Source organism: Theropithecus gelada, chromosome 2, assembly GCF_003255815.1.
Source record: "Theropithecus gelada isolate Dixy chromosome 2, Tgel_1.0, whole genome shotgun sequence".
Lineage (NCBI taxonomy): Eukaryota > Metazoa > Chordata > Mammalia > Primates > Cercopithecidae > Theropithecus > Theropithecus gelada.
In genome coordinates, this window is record NC_037669.1 from 193,717,625 (window position 1) to 193,735,552 (window position 17,928).

The window sequence follows — 17,928 nt, forward strand, 5'->3', positions numbered from 1 at the left end:
GAGCAAATTAAGGAGGCAGGGAGGGGCGCAGGTCCTGTATGGCTTTGCAGCCGTTGTCAGAACTCTGCTTTTCTTCTGAGTGAAATGGGAGGATTGGAGCAAAGAAGTGGTGTGGTCTGCCTTCTGTTGTAAAAAGACAGCCCTGGCTGACACATTGGAACTAGACTGGGGTGGGGGCAGAGCTGGAAACAGGAAGACCCGTAGTAGTGCAGGTGAGAGATGACGGCATCATGGACCATCTTGGTGGTAGCACTGGAGATGCTGAGGAGGGGCCAGATTCTGGGCACAGTTTGATGGCAGTAGAGCCAGCAGAATTTCCTGGTGCAACATGTGAGAGAGAGGAATAAAGAACAGTGCCGAGGATTTCGGCTTGAGCAACTGAAGGATGCGATTGACATTAACTGAGATGGGGAAGATGCAGGTGGGGCAGGTCCAGACAAAGAGATCAGAACTTCGATTTTAGAAAAACACTAATAATAATAGCTGTATCTGTATATAAGGCTGGGCACAGGGGCTCATGCCTGTAATCCCAGCACTTTGTGAGTCGGAGACAGGAGGATTGCTTGAGCTCAGGAGATCGAGACCAACCTGGTCAACATGGTAAAGCCCCTTCTTTACAAAAAAAGTACAAAAATTAGCCAGGTGTGGTGGCACATCTGTGGTCCCAGCTCCTCAGGAGGCTAAGACGGGAGGATCACTGGAGCCTGGGAGGTTGAGGCTGCAGTGAGCCATGGTCGCACCACTGCACTGCAGTTTGAGTGAGAGTGAGACCCTGTCTCTATTTTAAAAAATAAATCGTTGTATCTAAGAGGTGGGATTATAGGACATGTTTTCTTTCTCCTCTTCCCACTTCTTACTTTGCTTGGTCTTTGGAATTTTTCAAAATTTTGAAATCATAAACAAGTTTTACTTTTATTTTAAATTTATTTATTTATTTATATATTTATTTATGAGACAGAGTCTTGCCCTTTCACCCAGGCTGGAGTGTAGCGGCGGGATCTTGGGTCACTGCAACCTCTGCTTCTCAGGTTCAAGCAATTCTCCCGCCTCAGCCTCCCGAGTAGCTAGGATTACAGGCACCTGCCACCACACCCAGCTAATTTCTGTGTTTTTTGTAGAGACAGGGTTTCACCATGCTGGCCAGGCTGGTCTCAAACTCCTGACCTCGTGATCTGCCTGCCTCGGCCTCCCAAAGTGCTGGGATTACAGGCACAAGCCGCTGCACCCAGCCACTTTCATTTTATTTATTTTTATTCATTTACTTTTTGGAGACAGGGTCTCACCTCGCCACCCAGGTTGGAGTGCAGAGGTGTGATCTCAGCTGACGGCAACTTCCGTCTCCCGGGTTCAAGTGATCCTCCCACCTCAGCCTCACGAGTACCTGGGAATACAGGTGTCCACAATCACACCCAGCTAACTTCTGTATTTTTCGTAGAGACAGGCCTTGCCATGTTGTTCAGGCCAGTCTCAAACCCCTGAGCTCAAGTGATCCACCCACTCCAGCCTCCCAAAGTGCTGGTATTACAGGCAGGAGCCAGTGTGCCTGGCCAAGTTTTACTTTTCTAATAAAAAACCATATTAATTTTTTAAAAATAATAGCATGTAAGTTATAACATATAAGAAGAATAATTGAGGCTTGTGTCCAGAACTTGACATTTAAATTTAGGTCAATTCCACATTCTCTGCAATCCCACCGCAGGCCAGACGCTCTGCTAGTTCAGGGGATACTGAGATGAACAAAGGTGGCCCCTGCCCTGCCATAGAGCACTGTTCAACAGGCTCCAGGCCCGTCTCAGTAAATGCTATCATCAAAGTGCAAACCAAGACCTGGGGGAGTGGAAGGAGGAGGTGCAGTGAGAATATTCACAATCCCTCTACCGTAAAAACGGCGAAAGCATACAGATCAATAGACAACCTCTGGACCACGCTGAGTGAATTTTAATGCAGGATGGAAGCACACAGATGGCTGATCAGGTCTCTCTTTACTGAAACAGAACATGTGCCAAGGTGAGTCCAAGGACACCTCTGGGAACAGGTGAAGCCCCTCCCCGCATATACGCTCCGGTGGCCGTGAGCGAGGTCCTGTTGCCACATCTAGGGTCAGGGGCTTGGACCGGCTGCCCTTCACGGGAAACTTCTTGGTACCTCTCAGCACAGTAATGCAGCTGCAGTCTGTTGGTGGGGGCCCAGGCCATGGGCAGCACCTTCTTTTGGCGTACGGGACAGGCCTGGCTGCAGCTGATGTCTGTTAGCCTCTCCTGATGCGCAGTAAGGAGACCTGGAAGTGAGGCGCGTGGGCGTGGAGTCCCTGGCGGAGCTGGAGAACAAGGGAGCCAGGTGGTCCTTTCAGCCCCTCTGACCCATGAGCTCGCCATAGGCAGAGGACAGGAAGAGACAGTGGGGCAGAGTGCATGTGGAGGACGGCAACCCTTCCTGGGCCCCTTACATGCTGGACACAGGCTGGTGCTTCACACACATTATGTCATCTAAACCTCACAGAAACCTTCTAAAGCAGGTGTTATGATCCTCATTTTATAAGGGATCAAAGTCGCATAGAATAACTTATCCAAGACCACACAGTTGGGAACTAGAATTCACACCCAGATCTAGCTGGTTCCGAAGCTCATTGTCTAATTCCTGAGCCCAAACCGTGGGCTGTCCCTGGACAAGAACTGATGCCCAACCCTACAGGGCCTGGTGCCCGCGCCTCCGCTGCCCGACCTGCTCCTGATCACCCAGTTTCTTTCCGATTCCTGAAAACATTTCCGGTTTGGGAGCGCAGACCTGAGATTCAAAACTAGCTTCCTGGCTCGATGCGGTGGCTCACGCCAATAATCCCAGTGCTTTGGGAAGCTGAGGCGGGTGGGTCATCTGATGTCAGGAGTTCAAGACCAACCTGACCAACATGGAGAAACCCTGTCTCTACTAAAAATACAAAAATCAGCCGGGAGTGGTGGCGGGCACCTGTAATCCCAGGTACTCAGGAGACTGAGGCAGGAGAATTGCTTGAACCTGGGAGGCGGAGGTTGCAGTGAGCCGAGATTGCGCCATTGCACTCCATTGCACTCTGGACAACAGAGCGAGAATCTGTCTCAAGAAAAAGAAGAGAAAGAGAAAGAGAGAAAGACAAAAAGAAAAAGAAAAAAATAAAACTGGCTTTCCAGCCAGGCGCAATGACTCATGCCTGTAATCCCAGCACTTTGGGAGGCTGAGGTGGGTGGATCACAAGGTCAAGAGTTCGAGACTAGCCTGGCCAAGATGGTGAAACCTGAAACCCCGTCTCTACTAAACATGTAAAAATTAGCCGGTTTGCTGGCGCGGGCTTGTAATCCCAGCTACTCGGGAGGCGGAGGCAGGAGAATGTCTTGAACCTGGGAGGTGGAGGTTGCAGTGAGCCGAGATCGCACCACTGCACTCCAGCCTGGGCGACAGAGCGAGACACAGTCTCAGAAAACAAAACAAAACAAAACAAACAACTGGCTTCCCTCTTCCACAAGGATTCACAATCGCTACTTTGATTGTCACGTGCCGGGGGCATTTGTCATTTGTTTGGCCATCGGGGGTCGAATCTCCTTGCTATGTTTAGGGAACTCCTTGGGAGTCTTGATGGGCCTCGCTGCCACTAAGAGAACTCCAAGGATGCAGATATCCCTTCTTCCCATCCCCTGGCACCTGGCTGTGGACTCACGGGAGCACAAGGGCTAAGCTCAGCCTATCAAATGTTCCTACTCAGGACTTTGGCTCTGGAGCAAAAAGTCCAGCGAGACAAAAAGGCAGCGAGAACCCGTGTGAACGTGTGCGCAGGCCGCATGACGCCCGTCGGCTGTGGCAGCGTCCAGTAGTGACTTACCAGCAAGAGGGACCGTGTCCCAGACAGCGTGGTCCCACTGTTTGGCCCCCAGAGCCCCCGCACTCCCCTGGGGGTCCTCCTGCCTATGTTCCGAGCCTGCTGTCCTGGCATTGCTTTGATTCTATACACTCTGGGACCTGCCAACAAATCCCCTTTTTACTTATGACAGACAGAGGTTTTCTTTCGCCTGCAACAAAGGATCCCATTCTCCACGGACGTATCTTGCTTCCCTCTGCAAAGGGCAATCACTTCACCTGTCCAGCCCGGCTATGAACTCTACACCTGGCATAAGACCCCCAGCCAGCATCTCTGCCAGGTTTACCCTTGCAAGGGATGACAATAAGCCTGAGCCACTTTTAAGTGGTACGGCCCCCATTGACTATGAGAGGTGCTAAATGCAAGCTTCGGGTACTGACAAGGGCACTGCCAAAGAGGCAATCCACGTTAGACTGTGTACTGGGCCTGTTTTCACTCCACGTTAGACTGTGTACCGGGCCTGTTTTCACTGGTCACGTTTGTCAGCAGAGCTTAGATACTTCCCGTCATGCCCCATCTGCTACCGTGTACCGCACAGCAGGAGAACCACCCGCCCCTCAGCGAGGCCAGGCCCATGAAATCTGCACGGAGCTGACCCAGCCTAACCTTCCAACAGGCCACAGCATCCGCATCCCCGAGAGCCCCTGCCCCGGGATTTCACCATCGGAAGTTCTGTCCAGTGGGCTTCAGGAGAATTTTCCCAACTTGTACAAATGCCTCCCAATCTTGGTCCTCATCTAGGGTGTACATCTCTGGGGTTTTTCTGCCTAGCCTCCCTGTTTTCTCACGGCTCGTCCTTCCTCTATGGGATCCTGATTGGGTTGTCAGTCGTGATGGCCCTTGCAGGCCATGGAGACCTGCCCTTCCCCGGATGACATGAAAATTTGGGGAGAGGGGCCCAGGCATGGTGGCTCACGCCTGTAATCCCAGCACTTTGGGAGTCCGAGACGGGCGGATCACAAGGTCAGGAGATTGAGACCATCCTGGCTAACACGGTGAAACCCCGTCTCTACTAAAAAAATACAAAAAAATTAGCCAGGCGTGGTGGCGGCGCCTGTAGTCCCAGCTACTCGGGGAGGCTGAGGCAGGAGAATGGCGTGAACCCGGGAGGTGGAGCTTGCAGTGAGCCGAGGTCACACCACTGCACTCCAGCCTGGGCAACAGAGCGAGACTTCATCTCAAGAAAAAAAAAGAGAGAGAGAAGAAAAGAAAAGTTGGGGAGAGGGAAGTGCCTTGTGAATCTATGGCTAACAAAGCTGCCTTTTCATACATATAAAGAAAGACTCTGGAGAATGAAGGGAGTAGAGCTAAGACGGGGAGAGAAAGAGAAAATCCCCGTGATCGCGTTTGAGTTGCTGGATCCAGCCATACTGAAGCTGAGGAGATGCTTCTAGGTTTCTCAGACCTTGCCTTTTTTTTTTTTTTTTTCATAAACTGCTCTGACTTGGGTTTCTGCCACTTACAACCAAGAGTCCTGCCTACGCTCCCATCAATATCACTGACCTTCTCCTCAGGGGCCAGGGCCAAGCTTCCAAGGACCAGAAGAAATTGGGGGTTGGGCAGTCATGGGGTTGGGCAGTCATGTGTTTACACTGCAGAGAAGGAAACGAAGAACTCGGAGAAGGCAGGCAGAAGCAAAGCCAGGCAGAGATCCTCCGATTCAGCTCCCAATTCTCTGTAAGAAACGAGACTCCCTTCCAAGTGCGGTAGCTGCTCTTCCGTGTCCTGCGGGTCTTCCCGGCAGCCCCTGCAAACCTCACGCCTTCCTCTACTCCCCTGGCCCAGAAAGTGTCCACTCACCTGCTGCATCAGCCTCTCTGCCACTCTGGGGTCACTGAGGTCTTCCGGGGAGGCCACACTCAGCCGCAGGAGGAGGAAACCTACATTTTCACCTGCAAATGGAGAACAGTAAGATGAAAATCAGGGCCGGGGGCGGTGGCTCACGCCTGTAATCCCAGCACTTTGGGAGGCCGAGGCGGGTGGATCACCTGAGGTCAGGAGTTCGAGACCAGCCTGGCCAGTATAGTAGAAACCCTGTCTCTACTAAAACTACAAAACTCAGCTGGGCGTGGCGGCTCACGCCTGTCATTCCAGCTACTCAGGAGGCTGAAGTGGGAGGATCACCTGAGCCCTGGAGGTGGAGGTTGCAGTGAGTCAAGATCACGCCACTGCACTCCAGACTGGGTGACAGAGTGAGACTCCGTCTCAAAAAAAAAAAAAAAGGTCCTGTTTACTGCAGCGCTGTTTGTCTTAATGAAATACTAGAAACAACCTAAGAGTCCATCCATGCAGAACTGGCTAAACAAGTGATGGTAAAACAAAACAGAACGAGGAAAGAATAGCTTTCTGAAGGACAGGGAAGCAGGGAGGAGCTGATCAAGGGGGTGACATTTCAGTTATGCAAGATGAGTGAGTTCCAGCGACCTGCTGTACCGCACCGTGGGTAACAACACTGTATCGCAGCATCTCAGAGCACAGATCTCATGGTAAGTGTTCAAACCACAATAAACACAATTTTATTCACTGGTCAGTAAAACTAAGGCAATAAGCTTGGGCGCGGTGGCTCACCCCTGTAATCCCAGCACTTTGGGAGCCCGAGGCGGGCGGATCGCCTGAGGTCAGGAGTTCAAGACCAGCCTGGCCAATATGGTGAAACCCCATCTCTACTAAAAATACAAAAATTAGTTGGTATGGTGGCACACGCCTGTAATCCCAGCTACTCAGGAGGCTGAGGCAGGAGAATCGCTTGAACCCGGGAGGCAGAGATTACGGTGAGCCGAGATTGCACCATTGCTCTCCAGCCTGGGCAACAAGAGCAAAACTCTGTCTCAAAAAAAGAAAAGAAAAGAAAAGAAACAATCCCACAGGTTACACGTGTGAAGAGAACTGGCTGGGGGTACAGCCGGGGAGGAAGACATTTTATGATGTACCTTTTTATGCTAATCAGCCAATAATAAACAGCCAGGGCAGTTTAGCTACCATCTTTAACCCTGTCAGATGCGGTCGTGTTACCCACCTCCTAAGGCTGTTTTGAAGGCTAAATAGAGGAGATAACATACACGAAGCTGGTGGCACTGCCTGGCATCACACTGCCTGGCATCAGAGAGAACGTTCAGCGGGGGCCAACGCTTACTGGGTATGAAACATGTTTATATCACCCCTTTCTACAATACAAAAGATATTCAATAATATCCTTATTTATTGAGTGGCTGTGATTAATGTTTGTATTCCCACCTCCCCCAGAAAGGTGGGAGCAAGCTGTGGATACACAGAGATGAGGCCCAAGGGCAGAGTGACAGCAAGTGGAGGTGGAGGCTACAGGCTGGCCAGAAGCTGGACTGACCAAGCAGCCTCTGACAATGAACTCTCCCCTGAGAAGTCCCTGTTTGTTGCCTCAGAGATGTAGCTTTAAACTCCCAAGCCTTTGCTGTATTTATTTGTTTGTTTGTTTATTTTTGAGATGGAGTTTCACTCTCGTCACCCAGGCTGGAGTGCAGTGGCGCGATCTCGGCTCACTTCAACCTCCACCTCCTGGGTTCAAGTGATTCTCCTGCCTCAGCCTCCCGAGTAGCTGGTATTACAGGCGTGCGCCACCACGCCCGGTTCATTTTCAAATTTTTAGTAGAGACGGGGTTTCACTATGTTGGCCAGGCTGGTCTTAAACTCCTAACCTCAGGTGATTTACCCTCCTCGGCCTCCCAAAGTGCTGGCGTTACAGGCGTGAGCCACCGCTCCCGGCCTGTACCTGTATTCATTTATTTTAGGTCACTATCTATGGCATAAATCCCAGGAAATGCATCCAGCGTGCCCCACTTTCACGGGGTCCCAGCCCGTCAGAGAACAGCAGCTTGGGCCTGATGCCTGCACGCTGCTCCTCTGTGTGGCTATGGCTGGAATAGAAGCTTCCAGAGCTGCTCAACAGTGAACTTCATAGAAGGTCAGAGCTGGACAGGACTTCGGTGCCCATCCCAACCCTCTCCAACTACAGGTGGGGAAACTGAGGCCCAGAGAGGGAGAGGGACTTGCCCAAGGTCACTCGGGTTGTTAGAGGCAGAGCTGAGACCGAAAACCATTTCTCCAGACTTCCATCTCCACCTCTTTCCATACACAACCCTCCATCTGCCTTTTCCTGATTTCGCCAAGAACCACTAGAAGATCACGAAGCGGCAACATCAGGGGCAGGCTCCAAATAGGCTCCAGATCCTTCCTTCCTCTCCACTCCTCAAGCGTGGAGACGCCTTGTAAACTCCGCATCCCAAATCCCCAAAGATCACCAGCAGGAGCCACTTACCTGCACTCACGTCTGTGGTCGGCCTCGTCCGAGCAGTGGTGGGCGTGGCTGTTGGGGGCTTCATCCGGGTCTTCGCTGAGGCTGTGGTCTTGGCTAAGGTGCTGTTCGTCCCTCGGCTGCTGTTGGCTGTAGTCGGAGGGACAGAAGGAAGATGGTCCCTGCTGGTGGGGAAGGGCCCCTTGGTTGTGACGTCTGCAGTCGGTGTCTCTGAAGGGGTGAAGTTCTTGATAATGGCTTCTGAGGGGCTGTAGGAGGAAGCACAGCCCCCAGCAAAGGAAGCTGTTTTGCCCACTGTTGACCCGGCCTCTGTGGGGACGAGAGCTGCTCCTGAGACTTTGACGTAACTTGGTGTCTCCACAGAGAGGGCTGAGGTTTCTTCCAGGGGATTCCCGCTACCTGTGGCCAGAGTTCCACTGAGGGTCGTGGCCCTGGGTGCTGTCACTTCTCTTTCTGTGGCGCTGTTGGTGGGGAGTGGGGTCCCAACCGTGGCATCAGGTGCGGTTGACTCTGTGGTGCCAGCTGTGGACAGGGTCTCGGCAGAGGCTGTGGCCTCGGGGCTGTGTGGTTTTGCATCAGTGGAGTCAGGCAGAGCTGGTGGATTGGAGGTGGGCGAGGCCTTCATCCCTTCCGTGGGGATGTGATCCGTGTCTGAGGCCCCAGGGATGCTGGAAGTCCTTGTTTCTGTTTCTGTGATGCTGCAATGGATAACCTCGATGTGGGTGACGGTCACCAGGGCTTCAGCGAGGAGAGCGACGTCAGATCCCGGGGACCATGAGGGGGTGACGGCTGGATGGGGGCCGTCGGAAGAGGTGCTGCTGTCTGAGGCCAGGCCCTTAGCTTCTGTGGAGGTGTGAGCCGATGTCGATATGTCCGTTGTGCGTGTCTTTGCCTCTTCAGAGCTATCATCGGTGCGAAGGGTGTCAAAGACGGCTTCCTTGGGATCACTGCCTGTGACGGTCTCAGCTGTGGTCATTCCAGGTCCCTCGGGGCGGCCAGTGGCGGCGGATGTCTCCGCAGAGGTGGCGATCAGCACCGTGCGGTCGGGAGGTGTTTCGGTGGAAGTCCTGGTCTCTGCTTCTGGAATGGGGCCGGCTGGGGTTGAGGACCTACAGGAGGTCTCGGCACTCAGAGTTCGAGTTTCCAGAGCGGCGTGGCCTGGTGCTGGAGTCAGAGCGGCGTGGCCTGGTGCTGGAGTCAGAGCGGGCACTTCTGTGTCGTCCACTGTCATCGCAGCGTCTGCTCTGCGGCTGCTGGGGCCTGTGTTGGTTAAGATTGACTTGGTGAGCCTGGGTTCCAGTGGACTTCACGCAAGCGATTTCGTTTACACCCTGGGCACTTCTGGGAGGAGGGTGGGGAGGGGAAGTGCTGTTACCTCCTTTTTCATCTACATAAGCGAACAAGAAGGAGGCAGTCCTGGGAAGCCCAGGCCCATGTGGCAGCCACAGAGCTGGGGTTGCCATGACTGGCGTCCTCTGAAGCCCTGACAACTCACTAGGGGCCAGCAAGCCCCCGGGATCTGCTGGCTCTCGGCCTGCCTCTTTAACAGGGGATGAGTGGGGCCAGCGTCCACCTTCCAGGGTGAGCCAAGAAGGCAGAGCAGCATCCAGGACCCGCAGAGCTTTCTGAACCTGTGTCCCCTTCCCCGGCCACTTTTCTCATCCAACACATACCTCCCCACGGAAGTCAAAACCCTTCAAAGATGAGAAAGGCCTTTTGGGGTGGCTGGGTGGACTGAGGGGAGGAACCTCCAGAGACAGGGTGGGCAGTGCTGCTGCCAAAGCAAGGGGGCCGGCAGAGTCCTTGGGGCTCCGGCAAGGGAAACAGGGCGCCCCACCCTGCCAAGGCCCCTCCTGAATGAGGCTGAGAACTGCAGGGTTGGAGCCCGGGAACCACAGAAACTGTGGCCAGGCATTTTCCACAGGACACAGGGAGCCAGCTCAGGCAAAACCTAGCCTTTCAGAGAGCGGCTGCTGGCACTTCTGCCTAGAGCAGAGGCCTGTTCCCTTGACTGGCCCTGAGGTGGGAGGAACGGGGGCCCCGAGGGAGGCCACGGTAGGATATTTTCCCCAGAGACAGGATCTTGCTTTGTTGCCCAGGCAGGTCTTGAATTCCTGGGCTCAAGTGATCCTCCTGCCCCAGCCTCTTGAGTAGTTTACTGCAAGATCTTTTCTGGCCTGAGAAAGGGGGGGTGCCTCTCCTGTCTACAGGGAGATCGGGCTCTCCTGGGAGTGGGCCACGGAGCCTCTTGGAGAGGGTTTCTAGATTTAGCAAATAAAAATATAGGGTACTCAGTTAAATTTGAACTTGCATTTCAGATAAATGCAAGTTTATCTGAATAACTTTTTAGCATATTTCTCATCCAATATTGGCTACATACTTACACTAAAAAAAAAAAAAAAAAAATTGTTACATGAAATTCAAATGTAACTGGATGCCCTGTGTTTTATATAGTAATCCCAGTCGTGGAAGGAAAAGGATCAAATACAAACCCCCTCATTTCTCTGAGCCTTCTTGGTCCAGCCCACACAGCTGGAAGCCCAAAGGTGGCACTCTTGGAGTCTGACCTCCCCTGGCACATTTTCCAGCTTTTCCAGGAGCGCCGGGGTGTCACTTTTGCTGTGAAACCTCCTCATGCTCCCCAAGCCCACAGCCTTTTGGGTCCGGGGGGTCTTCTCAAATACAGCAAAGCCCGGCCCAGCCCCTCGGGAGCTCTGGAACACTGCGGCTCTCCTGGTACCATCTTCCAATCTGGTGGAGAGGAAAGCAGGTGGACTGGGGACCCTGAGTTGCAGAACCTGCTCTCTGCCCTGTGACCCTGGCCAAGTCTCTCAGCTCCAAGCCTGCATTTCCGCATCTGTGAGGTGGAGCTAACGGGACACGTGCACACCAGGCCACGGTGAGCACAGGCAGGAGGCCGCGGCGTGCAGTGCTCAGGCCTGTGTGGAGGCAGATCCTGGCTCCGAGGAGGAGTCACTGGATCCCCAGAAGCACAGTGGCCTCATCCTTAAAGCAGTGGAGGTCGGGGGTGGTCAGAACAGGGCCCATCTTGTAGGGCCATTGTGAGGGTTAAAAATATAATGTATGATAATGATGCATCAAAGTAGGTTCCTCAGTCCTAACAAACGTGCCACTCTGGTGGGGGATGTTGATGATGGGGGAGGCTGTAAGTGGTGGGGATGGGAACTCGATACTCTCTGCTCAAGTTTTTTTTTTAAAACAGTTTCACTCTGTTGCCCAGGCTGGAGTGCAGTGGTGCGATCTTGGCTCACTGCAACCTCCACTTCCCAGGTTCAAGCAATTCTCCTGCCTCAGCCTCCTGAGTAGCTGGGAATACAGGCAGCTGCTACCACATCCCGCTAATTTTGTATTTTTAGTAGAGACGGGGTTTTTCCATGTTGGTCAGGCTGGTCTCAAACTCCTGACCTCAGGTGATCCACCCGCCTTGGCCTCCCAAAATGCTGGGATTACAGGTGTGAGCTGTGATTATAGGCCTCTCCACTCAAGGTTTAGAGCAAACCTAGAACTGCTCTAAAATAAAATAAAATAAAATAAAATAAAACAAATCCCCCCCTTTTTTAATGTATGTGATGAGTTTGGCACAGCTTCTATTAAGGACAGGTCAGGGTTCCTTCCCGTCTTTCACAAAAGCCCCGCCTCTCAGCATCCACCCTTCCCAAGCAGTTTGTGGTAGTCGGACTTTTCACTCGGAATCTGTATTTTGAAGGAAATCCATGCCAGGTAATAAACTTGGAGGAGTCCGAATCTTGTTGAGCCACATTCTTCAGCTTTCTGCACAATGATCACCAGCTGGCACCTCCCTGCACCCACCTCCCCGCCCCACTCACTCTCCACGTTCATAAAGGCAGACTCTCAGCCACCTCTCACCATGGCAGCGCCAGGCAGGCTTACACTCACACACCGCCATCCGCACACTCTTTATCATCAACGATGGCACTTCACAGGTAGCACTGTGGTTCCTTGTCACCAACCCAAGAGAGCCTGCCCTTCCCCACACTGAAATTCACTCCCAGAGCCCCACGAGTGGGGAGGCCCACCAGCCCCTCTGGCCTCCTTACCTGCGGAGATCTCAGACACCGCAACCTCCCAGCAGAAGAAGAAAAGGGGCAGAGCCAGACCCCAGAGAGAGCCCATCCTAGCCGGCCACCGCCGCTGCAGAACTGCTGGCCGTCTCACGGGTACCTTTTCCTGCTTCCTCAAGCCAGGGAGGAGGGGCCGCCTCCTGCCGAGGTGTGTGACTGGCTAGTTGCCAGGATGTGGCCACACAAATGTGCAGGCTGAGGGCTGGCAGGTTGAGGCTGTCAGCAAGCTGACCCCCTGCCTTGCTTGCCCAGTAAACACTCCGCTGAAATTTGATTTGAAGATGTGGAATCACTAGCTTTTTTTTTGTTTGTTTGTTTTTGAGATGGAGTCTCGCCCTGTCGCCCAGGCTGGAGTGCACAGCAGTGAGATCTCAGCTCACCGAAACCTCTTCCTCCTGGGTTCAAGCGATTCTCCTGCCTCAGCCGCCCGAGCAGTAGGGATCACAGGCGCCGCCACCACGCCCAGCTAATTTTCGTATTTATGGTAGAGACGGGGTTTCACCATGCTGGCCAGGCTTGTCTTGAACTCCTGACCTCAGGCGATTCGCCCGCCTTGGCCTCCCAAAGTGCTGGGATGACAGGCCTGAGCCACCGCGCCCGGCCAAATCACTTCCACAGTGACACTGACCCTCAGTCTTGTGCTGGGAAGGCCACAGGAGGTCCCGTTTCACCACCTCCCCTCCCGTGCCTGGAGCTGGGGTTTTGATTCAGACCCCGGCTTCATTCCCAGTCCTGGGCATGATTAACTCTATCTCCGAGGGCACATTTCAGAGCCAGGCTGAACCTTCTCCTCCTGCTCTGTAAATGGATAAACCCTACCTCGATGGGCTGCTGTCGTAAGGATGACATGCGATAGTAAAGCTCTTACACAGTGCCTGCCACACAGTTGATGCTCATCAAAAATATATACATCTTAGGTGCTCAGTAAGTGAGTGGGAACCCTGACATCCGCTCTGATCCTCAAGTGCTGGGGAGAAGAGACAGCTCCCCGGTGTGGGACAAGACTCTGATTTCTAACATCCTTCCATCTTCATCATCCTGTGATTCTGCATCCCAGTCAAGCCAGGAACATTGGCCAGGCTGAAGGCGCAGGGCTGGGAAGAGAGAAAAGGTGAGCGTGCTCATCTGAGTTTCAGGGCCTACGAAGAGAGGACGTGCGAGGGTGATGACTCAGAGAAGCTAGAGATTCAGCCATGAGAAGGGACATGCAGTTACTGAATATATTTCCAAACGCCCAAGAGAAGAATCTTCCTCCCTCCATGTGCCACGGACATGGACAGTTATGGCCGCTGGCCGGTGACCACACAAGGCAGCTTGGGAATTTCCGGGCAGGAGCGCTGATGAAGGCCGCTCTTGAGTAGAAGAAAGCCTGCTGGATCCGCATGAGGGAATCACAACATCTCAGAACTGGAAAGAACTTTAAAACCAGGCTGGGTGCAGCGGCTAACACCTGTAACCCCAGCATTTGAGAGGCCAAGGTGGACAGATCACTTGAGGCCAGGAGTTCAAGGCCAGCCTGGCCAACATGGTGAAACCCCGTCTCTATTAAAAATACTAAAATTAGCCAGGCATGGTAGTGTGGGCCTGTAATCCTTGCTACTTGGAAGGCTGAGGCATGAGAATCTCTTGAACCCAGGATGCAGAGGTAGCAGTGAGCCAAGATTGCTCCACTGCACTCCAACGTGGGCGACAGAGCAAGACTCTGTCTAAAAAAGGAAAAGAAAAAAAAAATTGGAAGGTCCAGGTTCCATTTCCAACTCTCTCCTTAACACTGACCCAGGAGCTGTGTGAACGTACTGTGAGAGCTGTGTGCTCTCTCTGGGCCTCAGTCAACGTGAACTGCAAGGTCCTTTTGGTCCCGTGGTCTGGGGTTCTGCGTTGGGTGTGTGACATTGTCTTGGAGAAATTTACTCTGCTCTGGGCTGTGCTGCTGGGAAGAAGGAGGGAATGGGAGAGAATGGGAGGAGGAAGAGGCTGAGGGAGGTCCATAGGGGACAAAACCCAGCACTTGGGGTGGGGATCTTGGACACCATTGATCTGTAGGCTGAGCCCCTTCCATCCTCCACTCAGCCCCAGCTCTTTGCTTATCAAATGAGACAAGGACCCCCCGGGGGGTGTCAGGTAGAGAGAGGAAGCCAGGGCCACAGCAGGGACTGTATCCTCTTAGACCCCATCTAGTAGCTGCGATCCACTCTGAGGCTCACCCCAAGGGAAGACGGAGAAGAGACTAAGCAAGAATGCAGCTCCTTTCAGCCACCCCAGCCCTCCTCCAGCCCCACCCCTGCAGGGATTGGGGCTTCCTCATTCCAGCAGCAGGTGAGTCCACCCCAGCCTGTTGTAGATGAGGAAGTGAGGAATCCCTGGAAAGGAAGCCTGACTGAAAGCTTCCCTGGGTTTGCTGAATTTTGGATGATTTTCCTCGGTATTTGGGGAAATTTACAAGCCTGGGCAGATGACTGTTAGCCCTGGGGGCCATAACAGGCTTACGCAGAAAGTTCCTGGGACATATTTTCAGCCAAACTCAGCTCTCACCTTGAATGAGCACAGGAGGCCAGTTCCTTAATTTAACACTCATGTATGGAATTCCTTCTATATGCCAGACATTGCTCCAGGCACTTGGAATACATCACTCAGTAAAAGAGATCCTGGCCTTCATGGAACAACTTTCCTAGTGAAGAGAGACAGCAAACTTGAACCCCAAATATCTGAGAGAGGTCTCAGTTAATTTAGAAAGTTTATTTAGCGAAGGTTGAGGACTCGCGTCCACGACACGGCCTCAGAAGGTCCTGGTGACATATGCCAAGGTGGTCAGAGCATAGTTTGGTTTTACACATTTTTGGGAGACATGAGACATCAATCAACATATGTAAGATGAACATTGGTTCAGTCTGGAAAGGTGGGACAACTGGAAACAGGGAGGGGGCCCCCAGGTTATGGGTAGATAAGAGACAAATAGTAACATTCTTTTGAGTTTCTGATTCACCTTTCCAAAGGAGGCAATTAGATATGCATTTATCTCAGTGAACGGAGGGAGGGATGACTTTGCATAGAATGGGAGGCAGGTTTGCCCTAAGCCATTTCCAGCTTGACTTTTCCCTTTAGCTTAGTGATTTTGGGGGCCCAAGATAGTTTCCTTTCACATTTCTACCGCTTTCCTTTTTAAAATTTTTTGAGAAAGCATTTTAGGAGAAAATGAGTCTCTGGTCTCAGGTTTCATCTGGTCTCTCATGGCTAGGATGGTATATTTCTAGATGGGTAGGTCCCAAGTTATTAGGAAAGCTCATTTTTAGCAGGTTGTAAAGTCTCATGTCCTGTGAAGAAAAAATAGGGGGAGGAAGGGAGAAAAACAACAACAGACAAAAGAACAGTCCTGGAAAAATCGATATAGGCCACATTACTCTGAAGTTTATACATCAGTAGGCAGGTATGAAAGTGGCTTATGTATGTAAATAAGGTTGCTGTTATTTTCTTCTGAAGTTTAAGTTGTCTAGCTTCAGTTTGCATGGCTTTAAGAAAGCACTGCTTAGCTTTCAATGACTCAAAATTAGGAAAAATGGGGAAAAAGAAAGGAAAAAATTGAAAACATTATTTTGAAGACTTGTAGCCAAGAAAAATTAGAATTTGGTTCAAACTACAGAAAACAATAAAAATTGAAAAATATTAGGCAAAACTAGAATCTAACAACAGGTGTACTATAGTTTTTAAAACATAATTTTTCTCTCTCCAGCTTCTCATTTTTACTAAAGACAAATCATGGTAGGACTGATTTCCTTTATTATACTTGGCCTGATTATTTGTATACAGTGCAGCAAGAATAATTATTTTTTTACACAGACTTTTAAATTGGCTTTGATGGAACTTTGTTCCATAGAAGGAATCTCAGAAAAGACTTGTTTAAAGCTGAGCCCTGCCATGGATTTGTACGAACAAATACCTATGAGTTGCATGAATTCCTCTCCTCTTGAGGTCCCAAGATAAAACTTGGGGCTCCTGGGCCTGTCAGCAAGTGACATTCTTTACTTACCACAGGTCAGGAACCCTGTTCAGGGACTGTGTAGACAGGACATGCGGCCAGTTTTCCCAAGGGGCTTTTACTGGCTCCATAAAACCAGTTTAATTCCTTAAAGGAAAGCACACCATTCCAGTCAAAGCTGTGGTAGAATAACCAGTCTGTCCAATTATGTCCTGTTACAAATAAAAACAGATTATTATTGTACTTATGCAAATAATTATATTGTGATAAGAATACTCACAAATAGTTTCCAAATTCTGGAGAAATCAGGTAGAGAGAAACAAATATGCCCCAAATTTTGTTCATAGGAGTATAATAACTTGTTAAAAGCTGTCAATAGCTCAAAAGAAAAGTTTCCTTGACTCTGAAAAAACAAAACAAAGGATCAACAACGTTTTAAGCAAAAAGTCAAAAAGATTACTTCAGTCTTCTATAAGTTCAGTCCATGTAGTTAATTCCTGTTCTGCTTGATATTTATGAACACTTCAGATCTCCATGAGTCCTGAAAGTTTTTCTTCTATTCTGATGTCACAATCTCCCAAGTTATCAGAAACCTGCATTCAAGAGTGCCTTTTAGAGTTTTATAGCTGATTATAAAACCACCTTTTTTTTTTTTTTTTCAATAGACAGTCTCACTATCTCACTCAGGCTGGAATGCAGTGGGGTGATCTTGGCTCACTGCAATCTCTGCTACCCGAGTTCAAGTGATTCTCCTGCCTCAGCCTACCAAGTAACTGAGATTATAGGCACCTGCCACCATGCCTAGCTAATCTTGGTAGTTTTAGTAGAAACAGGGTTTAACCATCTTGGCCAGGCTGGTCTTGAACTCCTGAGCTCATGATCCACCACTTCGGCCTCCGAAAGTGCTGGCATTACAGGCGTGAGCCACCATACCCAGCTATAAAACCACCTTCTAAAGAGGACCAAAACAAGACAATTGTCTGTGGGTAACAAAAAGTTTTAGGGGAGCCATAGTCAAAGATACAATTGACAAGGAAATTTGTTGCCTCTGTGGCACAAAATAATGTAATATAACAATTACAATTATTACCGATAATGTACACTAAGTCATAACAGAATTATAGGAGTTTCCCATAATTTTAGAACACATACCAATAACATATTTATACAAATACAGTCCAAAGAAACCAAACACAATTTCATACTTGACAATGCTTTCTGTATAATTTTTATAATAAATAAGCCAAATTATGTCATTTTTGGACTTTAGGAAACCTAGTATCTTAAATGATTAGGACAGAAAAATACATAATTTATAATTTGATTTTGGAAAGTTTGTCAGATATCAAAGGTTTAAAACACTTGATATCACAGGTCGTTGTAAAATAGGTCACTGATTTGACCAAAGTGATAACTCAAGGATTTAAAAAAAAAAGGCAAAAGTCTTCATTGTTTGGGAGAGGAGACTTAATTTGCAAATAATAAGCCCTAATTTAAAACAACAGCAGGAAGCTAATTACATTTTTCAAAATTTTATATAAGCAATGTATAAAATTTTAATATTGACCATAACATATAACTTCCATAAGCCTTTTATAACCTTTATTAAGGAGTCAGTAATGCTTCAAGAAAACCTTGTTGATCTGACACAGGGCCACATGCTGGTCTTGCGTCAGTG

The 17,928-nt window shown here is 50.3% G+C and overlaps 1 protein-coding gene across 1 annotated transcript; it reads right to left on the bottom strand.

Annotated features, from left to right (window-relative positions):
* Nucleotides 1–1,918: 1,918 nt before the first annotated feature.
* Nucleotides 1,919–12,329, bottom strand: MUC20 (mucin 20, cell surface associated). The gene is made up of 4 exons (XM_025377644.1): nucleotides 12,254–12,329; nucleotides 8,178–9,434; nucleotides 5,687–5,778; nucleotides 1,919–2,317 (listed from the first exon to the last, which is right to left on the bottom strand). The coding sequence occupies exons 1-4, from the start codon at nucleotides 12,327–12,329 to the stop codon at nucleotides 2,249–2,251; spliced, it is 1,494 nt and encodes a 497-aa protein (XP_025233429.1). The 3' UTR covers nucleotides 1,919–2,248.
* Nucleotides 12,330–17,928: the final 5,599 nt, after the last annotated feature.

Coding starts and splice junctions, on each gene's coding strand:
- MUC20 (XM_025377644.1), bottom strand. CDS start 12,329: ATGGGCTCTCTCTGGGGTCTGGCTCTGCCCCTTTTCTTCTTCTGCTGG. Junction 9,435..12,253: donor GGTGTCTGAGATCTCCGCAG/GTAAGGAGGCCA, acceptor TAACCAACACAG/GCCCCAGCAGCCGCAGAGCA. Junction 5,779..8,177: donor GACCACAGACGTGAGTGCAG/GTAAGTGGCTCC, acceptor CTCCATTTGCAG/GTGAAAATGTAGGTTTCCTC.